Source organism: Candidozyma pseudohaemuli, assembly GCF_003013735.1.
Source record: "Candidozyma pseudohaemuli strain B12108 chromosome Unknown scaffold00007, whole genome shotgun sequence".
In the NCBI taxonomy this organism is placed as follows: Eukaryota; Fungi; Ascomycota; class Pichiomycetes; order Serinales; family Metschnikowiaceae; genus Candidozyma; species Candidozyma pseudohaemuli.
In genome coordinates, this window is record NW_020194441.1 from 288,553 (window position 1) to 307,384 (window position 18,832).

General features: G+C 48.6%; 9 protein-coding genes and 1 non-coding gene across 10 annotated transcripts; 7 read left to right on the plus strand and 3 right to left on the minus strand.

Moving 5' to 3' along the window:
- Window positions 1–61: 61 nt before the first annotated feature.
- On the plus strand, window positions 62–1,264 carry C7M61_003109 (uncharacterized protein; the record flags this gene model as incomplete). Its single annotated transcript, XM_024858463.1, has 1 exon — window positions 62–1,264. The coding sequence occupies one exon, from the start codon at window positions 62–64 to the stop codon at window positions 1,262–1,264; it is 1,203 nt and encodes a 400-aa protein (XP_024713373.1).
- Window positions 1,265–1,557: 293 nt separating this feature from the next.
- On the plus strand, window positions 1,558–1,965 carry C7M61_003110 (guanine nucleotide exchange factor; the record flags this gene model as incomplete). The annotated part of the gene is made up of 1 exon (XM_024858464.1): window positions 1,558–1,965. One exon carries the CDS (start codon window positions 1,558–1,560, stop codon window positions 1,963–1,965), a length of 408 nt encoding a protein of 135 aa, XP_024713374.1.
- Window positions 1,966–2,007: 42 nt separating this feature from the next.
- Window positions 2,008–4,116, minus strand: C7M61_003111 (uncharacterized protein; the record flags this gene model as incomplete). Its single annotated transcript, XM_024858465.1, has 1 exon — window positions 2,008–4,116. One exon carries the CDS (start codon window positions 4,114–4,116, stop codon window positions 2,008–2,010), a length of 2,109 nt encoding a protein of 702 aa, XP_024713375.1.
- A 1,706-nt stretch (window positions 4,117–5,822) lies between these two features.
- HGT16 (Hgt16p) lies at window positions 5,823–7,484 on the minus strand (the record flags this gene model as incomplete). The annotated part of the gene is made up of 1 exon (XM_024858466.1): window positions 5,823–7,484. One exon carries the CDS (start codon window positions 7,482–7,484, stop codon window positions 5,823–5,825), a length of 1,662 nt encoding a protein of 553 aa, XP_024713376.1.
- A 1,431-nt stretch (window positions 7,485–8,915) lies between these two features.
- Window positions 8,916–9,848, plus strand: C7M61_003113 (uncharacterized protein; the record flags this gene model as incomplete). The annotated part of the gene is made up of 1 exon (XM_024858467.1): window positions 8,916–9,848. The coding sequence occupies one exon, from the start codon at window positions 8,916–8,918 to the stop codon at window positions 9,846–9,848; it is 933 nt and encodes a 310-aa protein (XP_024713377.1).
- Window positions 9,849–10,569: 721 nt separating this feature from the next.
- Window positions 10,570–11,889, plus strand: C7M61_003114 (uncharacterized protein; the record flags this gene model as incomplete). Its single annotated transcript, XM_024858468.1, has 1 exon — window positions 10,570–11,889. The coding sequence occupies one exon, from the start codon at window positions 10,570–10,572 to the stop codon at window positions 11,887–11,889; it is 1,320 nt and encodes a 439-aa protein (XP_024713378.1).
- Window positions 11,890–11,982: 93 nt separating this feature from the next.
- C7M61_003115 lies at window positions 11,983–12,055 on the minus strand. The gene has a single exon. It is a non-coding gene; the product is annotated as a tRNA-Thr (tRNA).
- A 967-nt stretch (window positions 12,056–13,022) lies between these two features.
- On the plus strand, window positions 13,023–13,649 carry C7M61_003116 (uncharacterized protein; the record flags this gene model as incomplete). The annotated part of the gene is made up of 1 exon (XM_024858469.1): window positions 13,023–13,649. The coding sequence occupies one exon, from the start codon at window positions 13,023–13,025 to the stop codon at window positions 13,647–13,649; it is 627 nt and encodes a 208-aa protein (XP_024713379.1).
- An 873-nt stretch (window positions 13,650–14,522) lies between these two features.
- Window positions 14,523–17,213, plus strand: HSP104 (chaperone ATPase; the record flags this gene model as incomplete). The annotated part of the gene is made up of 1 exon (XM_024858470.1): window positions 14,523–17,213. The coding sequence occupies one exon, from the start codon at window positions 14,523–14,525 to the stop codon at window positions 17,211–17,213; it is 2,691 nt and encodes an 896-aa protein (XP_024713380.1).
- A 503-nt stretch (window positions 17,214–17,716) lies between these two features.
- C7M61_003118 (translation initiation factor 6) lies at window positions 17,717–18,454 on the plus strand (the record flags this gene model as incomplete). The annotated part of the gene is made up of 1 exon (XM_024858471.1): window positions 17,717–18,454. One exon carries the CDS (start codon window positions 17,717–17,719, stop codon window positions 18,452–18,454), a length of 738 nt encoding a protein of 245 aa, XP_024713381.1.
- Window positions 18,455–18,832: the final 378 nt, after the last annotated feature.

Sequence of the window (18,832 nt, forward strand, 5' to 3'; positions counted from 1 at the left end):
TGGGGAACAAAGATGCAGTGCACTCATACAAATACCAACCGATTCACACACTTTTTCACCAATGTTTGACGTGACAAAAATCAGAAACCCCATAGATACAAAAGCCATTGAGGCGTATTTGACAAACCTCCCTGCTTCAGCTATAAAAGGCACCGAAGTCCCCGAATTCCAGGCTCCCTTCAAGATCGAGCAATTCAGGTTCGGTCAATCCAACCCTACCTACTTGATCACCGACGGTGCTGGAAAGCATTACGTTTTAAGAAGAAAGCCATCCCCAAACAAGAAACTCGTTTCCAGATCAGCTCATGCTATCGAGCGTGAGTTCTACATTTTGGACGGTATCGCCAAATGCAACCGGTCGGTACCTGAGATAAGAAAGGTGCCAGTTCCAAAGGTCCATATCCTCTGTGAGGACGAATCCGTGACTGATGCTGTATTCTACGTCATGGAGTTCATCAACGGACGTCCTATCAAAAGACCAGACTTGCCAGGGATCCCAGATTCTCAGAAACAGAGCTACTGGGAGGCCCTCATGGTGACTATCTCCGCCATCCACTCTCTTGACGGCAACGAGCTTGTCAAGTACCTTCCAGCCAACCACTTCCCACAATTCCAGCCGGAGAAGCTCGCTAAAAACAAAGGTGGACCTAGCTACTTCCAGAGACAGATCAAGACTCTTGGAGGTGTGGAGCACTTGCAGGCACAGACAGTGGACCCAATTCCCGATTTCAAGGAATTGATCAGGTACACGGCGGAGAATGCGCCAAGAGACCCTTCAAAATTGACCTTGATCCACGGCGATTGCAAAATCGACAACTTCCTCTTCCACCCTACTGAACCAAAGATCATTGCAGTGTTGGACTGGGAGCTCTGCACTTTTGGTCATCCCCTCTTCGACTTGGCCAATTTGCTCCAGCCATTCGAAATGACGAACGAATTGAACAATGCCTTCTTCCGTCCCGAGAAGGTCAACATCGGTAGACAGGTGGCTGGCTCCAAAGAAGCTGTCTTGGACAAGTTGCGCCTCTACCAGGAAAAGCTTGGGTACCCCTGGAACGACGATGTGCCACAAAACAACCCAGTGGACTTGTGGACCGTTGGTGTCATTTTCGGCATCTTGAGGCTCTGTGTGATTTCCCAGGGTGTGGCCATGAGAGTTGCTAAAGGTACTGCTAGTTCTGCCATTGCTTCAGGCTACCTGAGCTTGTATGTGCCGCTCTCTGCATTGGCCATGGAGATCATTGCCAAGACCTCCAAGTTGTAGAATGCATGATATAGATATGACCGTGGCAGCGTATATGTAATGGAAGCGCCCGTGAGGTGAATTTGTAGGTGGTTGCAAATGCCAATCCCCAAGTGTGGTTTGTGATACCTCTCTCATTCTCATTTATTGATTACTTATTTTCGACAAGATAGGTATTACAGAATATTTTGAACACTTTAATATTCAAGCAAATTGATATTGGCTCCCATAACTGGTGGATGCATCTCAGTCTAATCTTGCATGGACCATCAAATGCGGAGATCAACTGCTCACTTACCACTCACTCTTCTTTCATGTCACTCATTGGTTTCTCGGAAATCCTGAACAAACAGTTCCCCAGAAGCGTCATTCGTTGTCCATTTGGAAAATGCAGAACTAGAATCATCCTTTTGAACGACACGCTAGCGCTGAGAAGAAAAGAAATAGGCAATGCTCCACCGATGGCCAGCGATTCGAAGAACTTCTTTGAACTCGACGACGTGTGGGATTTTGATAATATCGGTGTCTCCAAGCCAACTCAGCAATTAGAGTCGAGCCTGAAGGTCGGCGATCTCGAAAAAGTCGAACGTCTCTTGATTTGCAGTGAATGTGATCAAGGACCCTTGGGATTCGCTGGATTCAGAAACCCCGAGGAAACAGATGTCAAGAAGCTTTGTTACTACCTCTCGTGCGAGAGCGTGGTCTACGAAGAAGTGGTCTGAACGGATTCTTTTGATTGTCCTAGCATTCATCATACATATAAACTACAATTTGGCAGATGGCTTGCACTCGTCGGCAATGCCCTGTGCAATGTGTCTGGCACATGCCATGGTGGAGATCATAGGGTTGGCGCCAGAGGCAGTGGGCAAGACACTGGCATCGGTGATGTAGACGTTGTCACTCTCGAATGTACGCCCACGAGCGTCACATGCACCATATCTGGGGCCCTTTCCACTCATACGGCAAGTCGACATTTGATGGGCCGAGCCGTAGGCGGTTCCGTACGCCGACAAAGGTGTCTCGGCAACCTTCTTACGCCATGCCTGGTAGTCAGCATCGTGAATAGAGCGCAGCTCCTTTGACTTGTGAGAGACGAAGCGCTCCACCTGCCAAGAGGGGTGAATAATTTCCTTTCCGCCCTGAATGTAGATGACATCGGCAGTGACAAGCAAGGCCTGCAAAATGGCATTACGGTCGTACTTGTTCACGTCGTACTCAATGACCAACTTGTCTGGTCTCTCCTTGTCGTAGGTGACAGTTCCCAGGGAGGTGTCTCTGGTCAACAAGATGAAACAGGCAGCACCTTGGTATTTCAAGATGTCCTGGCGCATCTGGTTGGAAGACTCCCATGGGGTGAATATACTCTCAAGCAATGGCGTGTGCAAGAGCGTTTCAATCTTGGCACCGTGAGACTTGCCATCGAGATCGTCAACTGCGGTACACACACTGGTCATGATAGAGTTGTAGTGAGGGTCTGTGTGCTCATCGAAGATACCGGTCAAGGCTGAGATTGGGTGCAACTTAAGGTTCTTACCAATGTGCTTGTTGCGGAAGCCAGATCTCTGAAGAAGCACTGGGGAGTGCAAGGAGCCAGCAGCCACAATGAAGCGGCGAGGACCCTTGATGGTGAAGTTGTTTCCTGTTCTCACGTCAGTGCACTCAATGTGGGTGGTGATGTTCTTCTTGTTACGCACCAAGCGGTTCACCATCACCTGGTCCATGAACTGGGCGCCGTTTTCACTGGCAGAACGCAACCAGTTAACCATGGAGCCCTGCTTGACACCCCACTTGCATCCCAAGTGGCACATACCACACGAGTGGTTGGTGTGACCACCGTTGTTCTGTGGCACGGCCTTGGCAGCGTATCCGAGCTTCTCGCAACCGTCGATAAGGGTCTGGTTGGAGAAAGAGTGGGTGATGTGCTCGGTGGAAGCACCCATCTGCTTGAGCACGTACTCCATGTCGTTGTCGTAGGCCTCGGTGGCGAACCAGTCCACACCAAAGTCGTCGTACCACTCCTTTCTGACCTTGAAAGGCGTCTTGAGACAGGCCGACCAGTTGACGGTGGAACCACCACCAAAGGTGGCACCAGCCAAGATCATGGTCTGCGAGTTCTTGGAGGGGATCTGGCCACGGCCCTCGTAGAGCTCCTGCCAGCCGGTCTTGTCGTCAAAGTTCAACTCCAGGCGCTGGAAGTACTTACCCTTTTCAATCACAAGCACCTTCATGCCAGCCTGGGCCAAGGTGTGAGCAGTGACACCGGCGCCGGAACCGGAACCGATAATCACAGCGTCAATGTTGGGCAAGTAGAGCTCGACATTGTCCGAGGCAGGGGGCTGCATCATGGTGTAGGTGAACTCGTCCGGCTTGTGGCCCTCGTACAAGACCTCTCTGAGGTCGGTGTCGGGGATACCCATGGCCTGCTTGTGGATAGCAGGAGCGACACGCTGGAAAGTGGACACGGTCAAGTTAAACATAAGACGGAACACACGCTGCTTGGCCTGGATAGGGGAGTCTCTCCAGGAGCGAAGCATCTTCTCCTTCTGCTCGTCAGTCATGTCTCTCACCAACGTGGTGGAACCAGTAAGGGCAGGGGCAAAGATTCTCGAGTCCAAGGCTTGCATGGTGAGGCCAAAGAGTCTGATGCTCTCGCCAGTGTTGTTTTCAATCAGCTCCTTGATGAACTCTCGGAAACCAGGAATGGTACTTGGACGTCCAACACTGGCAGTATATTCATCAATCTTGTCCTTGGGGAAATCCCTGTCGACGTATTCTCTGATGGTGGCCGGATCGACCTCGCGGAGGAAGCCGTCCGCAATGGCCATGAAAACATCCATGTGCTGCTCCGTTACGGAGTCAGGGAAGAGGCCCATTTTGTGTGGAGCTATGGACCATGGAAACGCCGCCTTATATAAGGGTCCCCACATTCGCGAGCCTGTGAAAAGGGCCGTGCAGGGAATCGACTGATACCGCACATGCCTTGTGCTATGTCCGGAAGGGTTCGTTCAGGGTTATGGAGGGAGTGTGATTGGGCGAGTTTGTGAATTTTGGCGTGTGACTGGGGATTGGAGGTTTGGGAAGTTTTGGAATTTTTTGAAAAATTACGGCAGTTTGGGGTGGAGTACGGGATGAGCTTGACAGCAGCGTGCAGTGCTGGAGGGGCGGCCCAGACGGTGGGTTGAGGAGAAGAAACAATCGAGGAGAGATTTTGAGTTTATGGTTGTGGATTTTGAGGATTTAGCAATTGGTAGAATTTGTGGGTTGTTGGTGGTTAGGGGTGTTGATGTCGCTTGTGATGCAATGGGTGCACCTCATGCTGTGATGGGTTTGCAGCCATTTTTGGGTCAACTGCAGCCACAACACAGCAGCGCAATTGGCGAGGAGTCCACGGGGAATTGACAAGTCTACATTTCCTACAATTTGAAAAAATTCAACAAACCGCTTGTTCTCTCCTTCAGTCTCCTCTCCTTCTGGCTCAAATGAAATGTATGCGCACGTCACTTACCAACACTACAATCTCCTAAATCCAAGTCCGCAGAACCACCTTCACTTCGGAGGCGTCGTGGAAAGTCCGTTGGTGAATGTGAAAATGAGGCATGCTGCCACGATAGGCGGGCCTGCTGTGCATGATTTGCAGCCAAAAAAGCAGGCTAAGTTTGCCCTTTTTTCATGCTCATGCTCGTGCTCGTTTTTAGATCATGCTGTTTTGCACCCATACTGTATTCTTCCCCTCCTCTGCTCATCGCATGGTATTCCGAAAGTACACAAAAAGAGGGACTCTTCGGGCGATGACCATGTAGCAAATTTGCAGGGGTGCATCGCTGGAGGCCCAAAACAGCAGGATTTGGTTACGGAACGGAAAAGAAAAAGAAAGAACGTTTTTGGTATTGTGAGGCGGTCTCCATATCGAGCCGCTCACCTGTCAACTGCACCAACCACCCCCTAACAAAATAGCACATCAAGCTTTTCTAAATAATTCGAAGACCTCTTTATTTTCATCCACTTAACTAAATTCTTAATCGACTTTTTCTTTCACATGGGGGCTTCACGGCCCACCTGGGCTGATGGTTCCTGGCACATGCTTCTAACGGTGCGGCCCGGCTTAAGCTGATTAAGTGGTACGATTTCGCAGCCAGACACAAAACGGCTCCCCACTTTTTCAGCACTCCAGGTTTGCTGGAATTTCGTCAAGATGGCTTTTCAACTGGCTTTTCGGCTTTTGTATTGTCAGGCTGAAGGGTCTACCGGCGGAGTTAAGCGAGCCATTGTTGGGCAGCCCGTTGAGAAGAACAACCCAGTGAGGCATAATGGCACCCAGCGGAGCTAAGGTGTATCTTGGTCCCGAGAAGTCTCCACTTTGATCAGTGGCATGGAGTACTCCGAGGCTGCTATTGTCTGGACTTTGTCCACTACACTGTGTTTTCGTAAATGCTCATTGAACTTTTCAATACCTGAGTGCTGCTGCCTCTTAAATACCGATCCTAGGGCGCTCTGCCCTGGATTATGTCATGTCATATTCTAGTTTTCGTTACCGTTTCGTCTACTTTAACGAGGTTTCCTCTAGTTTGGCGAGGTTCGTCTAGTTCGGCGAAAGTATCTCCTCCTCCTTCACGCTGTCCGACTCTCCCATATACTGCTCACGGTACTTTTTCATGGCGTATCCGTGTGCTCTCCATGCTGGCTTTTGGAATAAATAGTCCATGGCTTCCAATGGCACTCCCTTGGTTTCTGGATAAATAAAGTACACCACCACGGGGAAAACGATGGAGCAGGCGCCAAACAAAAAGTAGTAGCCGTAGCCGATATTGTCGAGCGCCTGGCCCGTGAAGTGTCCAAAGATGAAAGCCCAGAACCAATTGGAAGAGGCGTTAACTGCCTGAGCCACTGTACGCACGGATTGTGGGAAAATCTCGGAACAAATCACCCACGGCGTTCCGTTCCATGTCAAACCGTAGAAAACGGTCCAGATATAGAGAAGACCCTGTGCGGCTCTACCACCTGCTGTGCTGCCTGTTTCGCCAGCATCTAGTCTGGCAGCTGGATTTTCAATCTTCACGTAGGCACCAATGTACCACATGCAAATGGTGCACGGAAGACAGATCCATATAAGACATGCTCTTCGACCGAGTTTATCGACGAGGAAGAAGATCCAAAAAAGGGAAGCCGCCGCTTTTAGAACACCAAAAATGCCTGTGGAGAGAAGCGTGGCGTTGTTGCCGTTGACACCGATAGACTTGAAGATCGTGGGTGAGTAGTATGTCACGGCGTTGATACCAAACCCGTTCTGCATCATGAACAAGGCCGTACTGAGCACTAGACGGTAAACGAGGTGTTTTTTGGTGAACATGGCCTTTAAAGGTGCAAAGAAGCCTCTTCCCGTCACGGCAAAATTCTCCTCGATCGACGTGCAAATCGTCTCGAGCTCGTAGATGGAGTATGGGTGTTCAGGCAGAAGCCCACGCAAGTAGGCCAAGTTCTTCTGCGCCTCGTCCACACGGCCTCTGGAAACAAGAAAACGGGGCGATTCCGGTAAAAGTATCGTAAGGCCCCAGAAAAGTCCCGAAGGCACAAGCTGGATAGCAAACGGAATGAGCCACTGTTTAGTGCTGGGTGCGACGTTTTCCAAAACACCGTAGTTGATCCAGTAGCCAATCATGCCGCCCACCTGCCACGATATTTCCCAGCAGCCGACCAATTTTCCTCTTATAGCCGCCGGCGAAATCTCCGAAACATAGATCGGCGCTAGGCCGGAGCATCCACCTATCCCGAGACCGGTGAGCACTCTGCCAGCATAAATAGCACCCAACCCACGGTCCAGGTTCAGAATAAGCGAGATGGCGGCGCCAAACGTGAGCAAAAATCCCAGAAGGAAAAGCCCCATTCGTCTTCCAAGGAGCTCACCAATAGGGTAGAAGAACAAACAGCCAAAATACGCTCCAGCCTGGAAAACAGAAACCACATTGGACGAGATCTGGCTCTGTTTCAGCGACAGCATCTCATTGAGGCCGAACTCGTCCTTGAACGAATCTAGAGAAACGGTGCCGCCAATAAAACCCGAGTCATAGCCAATAATGGTGGCTGCTGAAGCTGCTGTAACAGCCAAAAGCACAAGCTTATAGTTGTAGATTTCATTTGGAATGGGCGGAGCTGGCCTTCTGGCCGGTTCCGGCAGCGGCGTAGGAGGCCACAGCTGGCGGACTTCCACCAGCTCGGTTTCCTGTTTTTCCATGGTATGGGCCATGTTGGAGGTTTTTCGAAATTTTCACCTTTTCGGGTCTCTGCATCTCCTGCACTGGTGTGGAGAAACCGTTAACGGACAGACTCGCCGGTACCGGGATCTACAGGGCGTTGACAGGAAAGGAGAGTTTGATGCTTTTGTTCAGGTTTACGGTTTTACGGTTTGTTTGGTCTGCTTGGGCACAAGGCCGTCTGGCGTGGTGTCTACGGACCTTTTTTTTTTTTTTTTTCGCTGCGTTCGTCCAGCAGACACCTATTGTGCGTTGCAGGGCAACAATGCAAGCCTCCCGGACACAATGGAAAAATAAGATAAGGTTTCGGTTGGGAATTGGGGAGTCGAAATGGGGAGTCAGAATCGTGGAATATTGAAATTTTCAAAAGCCCGTGTTACAAGAATGTAGTGGCTAGCGCATCGAAATGCTTGGCTGCAAAGGCGCTTGACTTCATCCTGTGAAAGTGCAGTGTGGGGTGAGACATTATTAGGTGGACCTACATTAGGCGTGTTATTCGACTTTTGAAACTGGCTGTTGTGTTTCGTTAATGGGGGAGGATTTCAGGGGCTTAGTGGTGGGAAGGTAGAGGTGGATGCGTGGTTTGCAGCCATTGAGCCTAAGAGATGGTGGAGGTAGCAGTACATGAGGTATATGGTCGTTGAAGTCCAAAGGCGAGTACAAGTTTGAGATTTTCATTTAAGGCAATCTGTAGCATAAGGTTGATTGGCTGTTGTTGCTAAGGTGGTATTGTTTGCTGTGAAGCGGAAGTGGTGAGTCATATTGCGTGGGGCTGTCTGAGATGCCTATACAGCGTCTTGCGATTTTGATTTAATAGGGGGAACTTCCTAGTGGCCATTTTGGAGAAACGGGATAAAAAAAACGATTGACCAATCTTCCAATTCTATAGGAACAACTTCTGAATGGAGATGTAGACCTTCTAGCTGTAAATCAACCTCAGTACGTAGTATTGTTACAGGAACGGAAGGTATAGGGTTAGTGAAGTAATCGGGCTAAACTGGAGGAATTGTTCGAAATTTCGTTTCAATTGAACTCTCTAATCAACCAGAAGTCTCCTAGTGAGACGTATAAGACAGCTGATGTGTTCTCAGTATTCCGACAATCCCAAGGCTAGTTTATGAAACGAGTCCTCAAGGGCAGGTTTATTGGAAGCATTCTTCGTTGCTTTGTTCAAATTTGATAAAACCTTCTCGGTCTCTTCAAGACTAGTCTAATGCAACATGACGTTCAGCATTATGGCTGCGAAAATCATCATGAGAACCCAATTCACACCATGTAAACCACCAATTTTCAAAAAGAAAAGAATCTCTCTTCATTCAAATGTCCCCTCCATTAGCCCCCTCCTAATTCACTTTGAATATCCCCCTCCCACTAGTAAACCCTCCGGTCCTACACCCAAACATCTCCATCGCAGCATCATCACTATGGACTCTTTGGCAGGCTACACTTCAGACGACGACCCAGACACCCAAACCACCCAAGTCCAGTCCCTCCCTGCTTTTGACAACTTTGTCACCTATTCTGAGAACTACGCCATGAAAACGAAAAACCTCCGCTCGGCTTTTGTATGTCTACCGTGGAAAGTGAGACTGGAGCAGAGAGAGCTGATCCGCCTATGCTACAAAAGGGTTCTAGATCGGCTCTTCAAAGAAATCCCGAGCCTAAGAACGCGATACTCTTTCCACTGCTCCATCCAATCAAAACAGGACATCTACGGTCGCTACGGCATGTCGCAGAAATCAGCCATGAACAGCCCCCACATTACGCTATTACCTAATCTACATGGAGACCAAAACGACTTTCAACGGCTAGACCATAGTCTACGGAAGGCTGTGAAGGCCGCTGAGCCTGCTCCTACTCAATTGGTGCAGAAACTCGGTGGACCCTTAGGTGACATGCTCAACAGGAAGGAAGAGATTGTTTCCTTGCGTATAGACAAGAACATCATGGCGTTCATGAGCTCCAAAACGGGAAATTTCTTCATAGCTTTGAACGTGATTGGTCCTACGCAGCAGATGGAGCTGGCTGAAAAGACATACCTTCGAGGTCTTATGAGAATGGTCTACGAGCAGGTCAAGCCACTAGGCCTCAAATGTCAATGGGAGAAGTTTTTGGGTGGTGCTCCGTCGTACAATGACGATGGGCTTCCGGAGGTCAACTATCATTGTCTGTTTCTTATTGGCGAGGCTAAGAGCTTCGAGGAGCGGTTGAGTAGGACTCAGTTCGACAGGGTGAAAAAGCAGGTGCGGGAGGTGGACATCGGCGATTTGGTGGGCGACATGAAAATCGAATTCGACAGTCTTTACCTTGGCTCCAATACCCGGGTGAAGAATGTCTATTCGCTTTTCAAGAAGTGAGCCAGGTATATTTCGTTTACGAGCGTCGGAAGCGCCGGAAGCGTCTCGACTATCTAGAAAAGGCGATTGCTACAGCTACATATATTTATTGCATTATAGAGAAGGACCAGAGGCGGTGTACAAATAGTGGGTTCTGAAATGTGGTTTGGATGGGTACAGATGAGTTTAAACCAAAACGAAGGGACCCAAACACTCCTTGCGATAGTTGTCAAATTCAAATGAAACATTGTAATTTAGAGTTTTCAATCATAGTTAAAAAAAAAATAGTTGAAGTCTGCAAGTATACCACGGTATACGACATCGGCTGCGAAATCGGCTGCAAACGATGCACATTCTCCAAATCTACGAAATGCCCCAAAGAGTCAAAAATCACACTTGCAAATTCCCAAGCCGCCGATCTCTTGAAATCTCCTCTACTCAATGGTAAAAAAAAAACATCAAAACGTAACTCCCCCTCTATCATCTCCCTAACCTGTCAGGACCCTGGCTGGACATGTGGTCTTTAATGGCTGCGTCAGCCTCCACATTCAGCAAAAAAAGAACACCTCGCAAAAAAGAAGAAAGTGCACTTTACACCCAAATTACCCCATTTTCCTTCTTTTCCAAGCAAACCCAATTTTCATCCACCCGTTCAGCTTCCATCGCTTCCGAATCGGCGCCAAGACTGCCAGTCTCCTGCACTAACCTAGTACGCACAAGTCGCCAACTACACTTCTCCAGTATGTTCAAGAAGAAAGATAAGGAGAGCAAGAGACAGCTCATCGACATTGTCAATAACAGAAACAACTTGAACCGCTGCGGTGAATGTGCTGCAGAATACCCCACATGGGCCAGTTGGAACTTGGGCCTTTTGCTCTGTGGAAGATGTGCCAATGTTCATAAGAAGATCTTGACTGTGGATGGCCCACTGGGGAGACAAATCTCGAAAGTCAAGTCTCTTACATTGGAGCAGTGGTCCGATGAACAGATTGACAACTTGCGTCGGATCGGCAACCGCAAGGCCAGAAATAAGTGGAACCCCAAGAGAGTGCCATTTCCAAGTGTCGATGATGACGAGGAGGGCCCTGTCGAAGAGTACTTCCGAGAAAAGTACATTGAGGGCCGTTTCAGAGACGACAACATCGAAGGTGACGATTACGACGACCCCAGAAGTGCCCGTTACTCAGACCACAGCGGTCCTCTGACTCCAGCCGGAAGATCCCGTCTGTCCACAGTGACCAGCCGCATGAACCTCCCTCGTTTGACCCACAGAAAGCTCACCAGCTACGAGCAGACACTATACCCTACGCAGCTCCGCCAGCTCACGAATATGGGCTACAATGACCGCGACCTTGCGTTGGAGAGTTTGATCTTGGCCCAAGGTGATCGCGAGCTCGCTCTAGATATCTTGGAGAATGATGTCAAGGTCAACCCGGGCAAAGTCGAAATTGCTCCCGACTTGCCACGTCGTCCTCGTCCTGCTCCAGCTAGCGCTGCTAGTGCTGGAGGAAGCACCAACGGCTCGTTCACAGCTCCTACAAGCCAGCCTTCTAGCACGGGCACGCCCGACTGGTGGAACAACACGCAGGCGTTGCTGGCCCAGCAGACGACAATGCAGCCTCAGCAGGGCCAGCCTCAAATCTACCAATACACCGACCCTGTCACGGGCCAGGTTTCCTATGTGGACGAGCAGGGCAACCAGTACTTGGACCCCAACAACCCTCAGCACCAGCAAATGCTCATGCAGCAGACGAACCCTCAGCTTGTGGCTCAACAGACAGCAAAGCAAAATATCATGTCGCTCTACGGGCAACCCACAGGCCAGGCTCAGCAGCAGCCTCAGCAGCCTCAGCAGCAGCAGCCCCAGAATACGCAGCAGAACACACAACAAGCTCAAGCTACAGGATTCCCTATGGGCCAGCAGCAGGGACAATTTAACCAATTCGGTCAAGCCACGGGAATGCCTCAGCAGGCGACCCAAGGCATGTACGGTCAGCCCCAGCAGGGCTATTTCCAGGCTCAGCCCAACTTCCAGTATGGCCAGCCACAATACTACGGGTAGACAATCGGTGTATAGTTATAAATGGCAAAAACTAGGTTGAATGAGGAACTGTAGAGTAATTAGGACAAAACTGGGGGAATGGATGCAAAAAAATGCCTTCAGCCAGATTCGAACTGACGATCTCCTCATTACTAGTGAGGTGCCTTACCAACTTGGCCATAAAGGCAGTCTGTGCTAGGTGCAGGTTGTAGGGCTACTAAGTTCGGTAGAGGTCGTGCCAAGCTCAAACTACTATTTTCTGGATTTTGACGTGGTTGAAGGCTTCAAACTTGCTTTTTGGGTCCATATGATAATGTGTGCTGCAATTGAGCTTCCCATAAGTTTCTGGATCCAATAATAGAAGGAAATGTAAAGTTATTGGGTATTTCTTCCGATTACACCAAAAGAACCCTGGGACACTCAACCAAAACACAGCTGGAAGCTCTATTTTGGAGCAAATGGTAGATTGTTTCTAGCTTGTCATATACCTTTTCATTTTTCTGTCTTGTTAGCTCGGCACGGTCATAAAATGACGGCTGTATCATCAAAAATCTTCTCATAGGGAGTACCACCTCTAAGACCCACAATCAAGGACCATGAAAAGGCACCGATGCGTGATGTTAGACCCCATTGTTTTGTCAAAAAAACTGCTGTACTGCCACTATGACTACAGCATCAAACGTAGAAGAACAGAAATCTCTGTTGTTTCCATTCTCAGAGTATGGGACTGGTCACAATTCTAGCAGCCTACTCCTTCTGATCGATGTAAAAGAATAAGATGACCAAGGTAATTTATTTTTCTATTAAAACTGCCAAATCACGGTTCCAATTGTATTCAAGGGTAACTGGAAGCTTCATTTTCAGACCGAATGACGGATTTCACCATCACACTTCACCTACTCAACTTCATACTTTCTCCATTTGACAAATTGATATAATTAATGGCTTCTACTTACCTCATTTACCAATTGACCCTCGCAAATGACACTTTCGAATGACCCTATCGTGCTGCCGTTTGTGTGACCACTGGAGCTATACTTTCCACAAACAGCCCCGAGCACCGAGCACATACACAAGAAACAACATAAATAGAGGCCCTTTTTCCCTCCGTTTTTTCTTCTTCATCACCACACTCAACTCAATTGCTTATCAAGATGAACGCCTTCACTGCTTTCCTCAACGCTACTTCCTCGATCGCCAACAAGGCTATCAACGCTACCGCTAACTTCCCCAACAGCACCCTAGTGCACAATGTCTTCAGCACCCTCTGCTGTGTTTCTGACACCGCCGAAGAAGCTACTCAGATGCCTCAGGAGAGACAATGTCTTCTCCAGGTCCCAGGTACTCCAATTACCTCGGAGCCCTCTGCATCTGTTGATCCTCATGGATCCACACAAGACTCGCCAGCCATCGAACCAACCCCCGTGGTGATGCCTGGAACCTTTCCCCCAGAGGAGGCTCAAGCTTCCTCAGAGTCTTCCCCAGACTCTTCTCCTGAAGAGTCGACCCCAGAGGAGTCTGCCCCTTCCCCAGTCCAGAGGGCACCTTCTCCTCGCCGTTCTCGTCAGCCTAGAGCCACCGACGAATGGCAGACTGTGGTTTCCCAAAAGAGGAAGTCACCTTCTCCCCCAATTGTTATTACTGCTCTGGTTGTCAAGCCCACGAGCATCAAGCAATTGAGAAAGCCCAAGCAGCAGACAGAGGGCAGGTACAAGGAGCCTTTCTACGATGTCAGCAAGCAGATCACGCAGGCTAACATCTTTGCCTTCCTTGGCGAATAGCTGCTATAATTGCCATTGTGGCTAAAAAACAAAATCAAAAAAAAAAATTTGCTAGAAAACCATGAAAAGTAAGAAAAAAATAAATATAATTTAAATGCGATGTAGGAGCTGCCCTTTTACCGTGATGGGAACGGCGGAAGGGCCGTTGTCACTATGCTTATACCCGTCGAATAACTCTTAATTTCGACTAAAATTGAAATTGTGGGTGTCAAGGATTCGTCCTTGATGCTTTACGCATATGGTAAATGATGAGTGCACATTTTGCAGCCATTTATATGAGCACACTTGAGCTCTAAGTCGAAGTCAAAATGCTATTTGGAGACGGAGTAGATCTCATCAAAACATATCCAAGTCTCTTTACATCGAAATTCCATAACGCTACTTCTTCGTCCTGTCAACCTGGGCTTCAGAGTGGCTACTAATGTACGACTATTTTCTCTAACACTGCTATCGATGCACCCCAACACACACTTAAAACACCATCCAAATAAACTCCCACAAATCTTCTAATTCTCCCCTTCTTCACTCTTCCATCACTTCCGGGCGGCTAGGGCCCCTTACATGACTAGTGGCACCACCATAACCCAGTCGCATCAGCCACATCACCACCATTCTTTCCCAACCAACGTCCACCTTCAAACAAAACATCAAAATACAATTCCAACTGTCCAATCAAAAAGCACCACCCGAATCTGACCCAATTGGGCCCGCTTCATTGTCGTAAAATCCCATTTTGCAACCTTCCATCCTGCATGTATCTAGAAGATTCTAGCACTATCTCGCATCGTCTAGTCACTTTGCTGCATGTCGGCCCGGACATATATAACGAGGTGGCTTCCTTGATTGCTCCACATAGATTTCCAATCTTCAAGGATGGACGAAACTCAATTCACAGACAACGCCTTGCAGATCATCAAGAAGGCCACGGACCTTGCTAAGGAAGGCTCCCACTCCCAGGTGGTGCCTTTGCATTTTTTAGCAGCCATGGTTCCTACCGATGAGGAGAACCTGACGCTTTACTTGAAGACACTTATACAGAAGGCCAGATACGAATGGCCCGATTTTGAAAGAATCGTGAACAGACACCTTGTGAGGTTGCCCTCTCAGAACCCTCCTCCCGATGAGGTCAGATTGAGTTATGCTGCTGGACAGATGCTCACGAACGCTACCAAAATCAAGGCCCAACAGAAGGACTCGTATGTGGCCCAAGACCACATTTTGTTGGCACTTTTGAAGGACAGCAGCATCCAGGACATTTTCAAAGAAGCACAGATCAACGTGGACACGATCAAGACCCAGGCTTTGGAGTTGAGAGGAAACCAGAGAATCGACTCCAGACAAGCCGACTCTTCCGGACAATACGAGTTTTTGAGCAAGTACTGTGAAGACTTGACCGAGAAGGCTCGTGAGGGTAAGATTGACCCTGTCATTGGCCGTGAGGAGGAGATCAGAAGGGTGATTCGTGTTTTGGCCAGAAGAACCAAGTCGAACTCGGTTTTGATTGGTGAGGCTGGTGTTGGTAAGACTTCCATTGTGGAGGGTGTTGCTCAGAGAATTATCGACGGCGACATCCCCAGCATTTTGGCCAACTCCAGGCTTTTCGCTCTCGACCTTGGTGCCTTGACTGCTGGTGCCAAGTACAAGGGTGAGTTTGAGGAGAGAATCAAGGGTGTTCTCAAGGACATTGAGGACTCCAAGGATATGATTATTCTCTTCATTGACGAAATCCACATGTTGATGGGTGACGGTAAGTCCGATGCTGCCAACTTGCTCAAGCCCATGTTGGCCAGAGGTGCTTTGCACTGTATCGGTGCCACCACATTTGCCGAATACAGAAAGCACATTGCCAAGGACGGAGCATTCGAGAGAAGATTCCAGAAGATCGATGTTCCCGCCACCACCATTCCAGAGACAGTTGCAATCTTGAGAGGTTTGCAGCCAAGATACGAGATCCACCACGGTGTGCGTATTTTGGACTCTGCTATGGTTTCTGCTGCCCAGTTGGCTTCCAGATACTTGACCTACAGAAGCTTGCCAGATTCTGCTGTTGACTTGATTGACGAGACGGCTGCTACTGTTGCCGTGCAGCGTGATTCCAAGCCAGAGGAGTTGGACAATTTGGAGAGAGAATTGAATTTGGTTGATGTCGAAATCAATGCTCTCGAAAGAGACAAGGATGCTGACTCTGAATCCGCTGACCGTCTTGAGCAGGCCAAGAGAAGAAAGGCCGAGTTGGAGGAGCGCCTTATTCCATTGAAGGAGCGCTTCAACGAGGAGCGTAAGGGCCACGACGAATTGATTGCACTCAAGAGAAAGTTGGACGAGTTGGAAATCAAGGCCCAGGACGCTGAAAGAAGACATGACAACGCCTCTGCTGCTGACTTGAGATACTTTGCTATTCCTGATGTCAAGAAGCTGATTGAGGAGATGGAGATCAAGGTTGCCGAAGAGGAAACCTCCAACTCCATGTTGAACAATGTTGTCGGTCCAGACAGCGTTGCCGAGACTGCGGCCAGATTGACTGGTATTCCAGTGACCAAGTTGACCCAGGCTGAGAATGCCAAGTTGATCAACATGGAGAAGGTTTTGTCTTCTGAGGTTGTTGGTCAAAGCGAAGCTATCAAGGCTGTCTCCAACGCCGTGAGATTGACGAGATCAGGATTGGCTAACCCTAACCAGCCTGCCTCTTTCTTGTTCCTCGGTTTGTCTGGTTCCGGTAAGACTGAATTGGCCAAGAAGGTTGCAGGATTCCTCTTCGCTGACGAAAGAGCCATGATCAGAATTGACTGCTCTGAGTTGGGCGACAAGTGGTCTGCCTCTAAGTTGCTTGGTGCTGCCCCTGGTTACGTTGGTTACGAAGAAGGTGGCATTCTTACTGAGGCTGTTTTGAGAAAGCCCTACTCCGTCATCTTGTTTGATGAGGTGGAGAAGGCTGCACCTGAAGTCTTGACTGTTTTGTTGCAGATTCTTGACGACGGTAGAGTTACATCTTCTCAGGGTAAGGTGATCAACTGTTCCAATGCCATCATCATCATGACATCGAACTTGGGTGCCGAGTACATCAATGCATCCAAGGGCACCAAGGTTGATCCTGAAACAAAGGACTTAGTGATGACCGCTGTCAAGTCACACTTCAGACCTGAGTTCCTCAACCGTATCTCCTCTATGGTTGTGTTCAACAGATTGTCAAGAAAGGCAATTGCTAAGATCGTCAAGATCAGGCTTGACGAAGTGCAAAAGAGGTTTGCCGCCAATGGCAAGTCCCTTACATTGGACGTTTCAGACGAAGCGTTGGAGTACTTGTGCAGACACGGCTACTCGCCTGATCTTGGTGCCAGACCATTGAACCGTCTCATTCAAAGCGAGGTTTTGAACCGTTTGGCCATTTTGTTGTTGAAGGGCCAGATCAGAGACAAGGAGACTGCTCGTGTTGTTCTTGGCAAGAAGGGATTGGAGGTTGTACCTAATCACGATGCGGAGGACGTGGACATGGCAGATGCTATTGAGGACTGGGAGGACAGTGAAGACTACGACGATATCGATGCCCCAGTTGACCTCGACTAAGAAAAACGAGATTTTGATTTTGGAGTTATAAATAGAGAAACCTAATACAGACTAATGATGATATTTAGTGTAGAGCCCAGTAATGATGATGCTTTCTTTCCTAATAGAGATGAGTGAAATTCAAACAATGATGCATTTTACTCACAGGGATCTTGAAGAAACAAGTAGGAGATATTTTGCCAGAGACTGTACAATTCAGCAAGAACCAAGCCATGGCTATAGTCAGTGACAGCTTTTCGCAGCCATTGGTGCATGAAGTATGCAAAGAAGACAGCACTTAAACGCAATGCACAATGACAATAAAAAAACTCAATCCAAAACCAAGTAGTCCCAATTCGTCCCATGACGTTTATATTTTCTCCTTTGTCGCCACCCCCTTTGGGAAAATGACTCATATGGAGTAAAAGAGTGGCAACTGATATGAGTCGCGCACGCAGGCTCATCACAGCAGCGAGAAAAAAATCCATATATATAGCGGCATCCACCACAGGTACTACTCCATTATGGCTAGCAGAACCCAATTTGAAAACTCCAACGAGGTGGGGGTCTTCTCCAAGTTGACCAATTCCTACTGTCTCGTTGCTGTGGGCGGATCCGAGAACTTCTACTCTGCTTTTGAGGCTGAACTCGGAGACGTTATCCCAATTGTGAGAACCACCATTGCTGGTACCCGTATTGTGGGCCGTATGACCGCTGGTAACAGACGTGGTCTTTTGGTTCCCACGCAAACCACGGACCAGGAGCTAATGCATTTGAGAAACTCGTTGCCAGACAGCGTCAAGATCCAGAGAGTCGAGGAGAGATTGTCTGCCTTGGGTAATGTCATTTGCTGCAACGACTACGTGGCCCTTGTGCACCCAGATATCGAGAGAGAGACCGAGGAGTTGATCGCCGATGTTCTTGGTGTGGAGGTGTTCCGTCAGACCATTGCCGGTAACGTCTTGGTTGGCTCTTACTGTTCGCTTTCTAACCAGGGTGGTCTTGTGCACCCGCAGACTACGATCCAGGACCAGGAGGAGTTGTCTTCGCTTTTGCAGGTTCCTCTTGTTGCCGGTACCGTGAACCGTGGTTCTTCTGTGGTTGGTGCTGGTATGGTTGTCAACGACTGGTTGGCTGTTGCTGGTTTGGACACCACGGCGCCTGAGTTGTCGGTTGTGGAGTCCATCTTCAGATTGCAGGACGCCCAGCCTGATGCCATTGCAGGCAACTTGAGGGACACCTTGATCGAGACGTATACTTAGGGATAGCATCGGATGTATTATAGGAATGGGAAACTCTACTGTCGGACCAGCGAGCACTTTGCATAGCTGAGGCAGTGGTAACTTAATGCAGATCTTGTTGTAGTGTAGTAGTGGGTGAGGTGGTAAGTGAATGATGGTGAGTGAGTGAGGTAGTCAATGAGATGAGATGAGATGAGATAGGCTTGGCCATACACTATGTTGGAACCACAAAATTATAGAATACTATTATACAAACGCAAATTGGTTGATCAAATCGTTTGTAGTCAACAGCAATGAATTATACCTTTCCAGTTGAACCACCATTGTAGAACTACACCCATGCCATACGTATACTTCATTTTGCAACCATTTCTGAAACATGCTGTGGGGTAGTCAGGA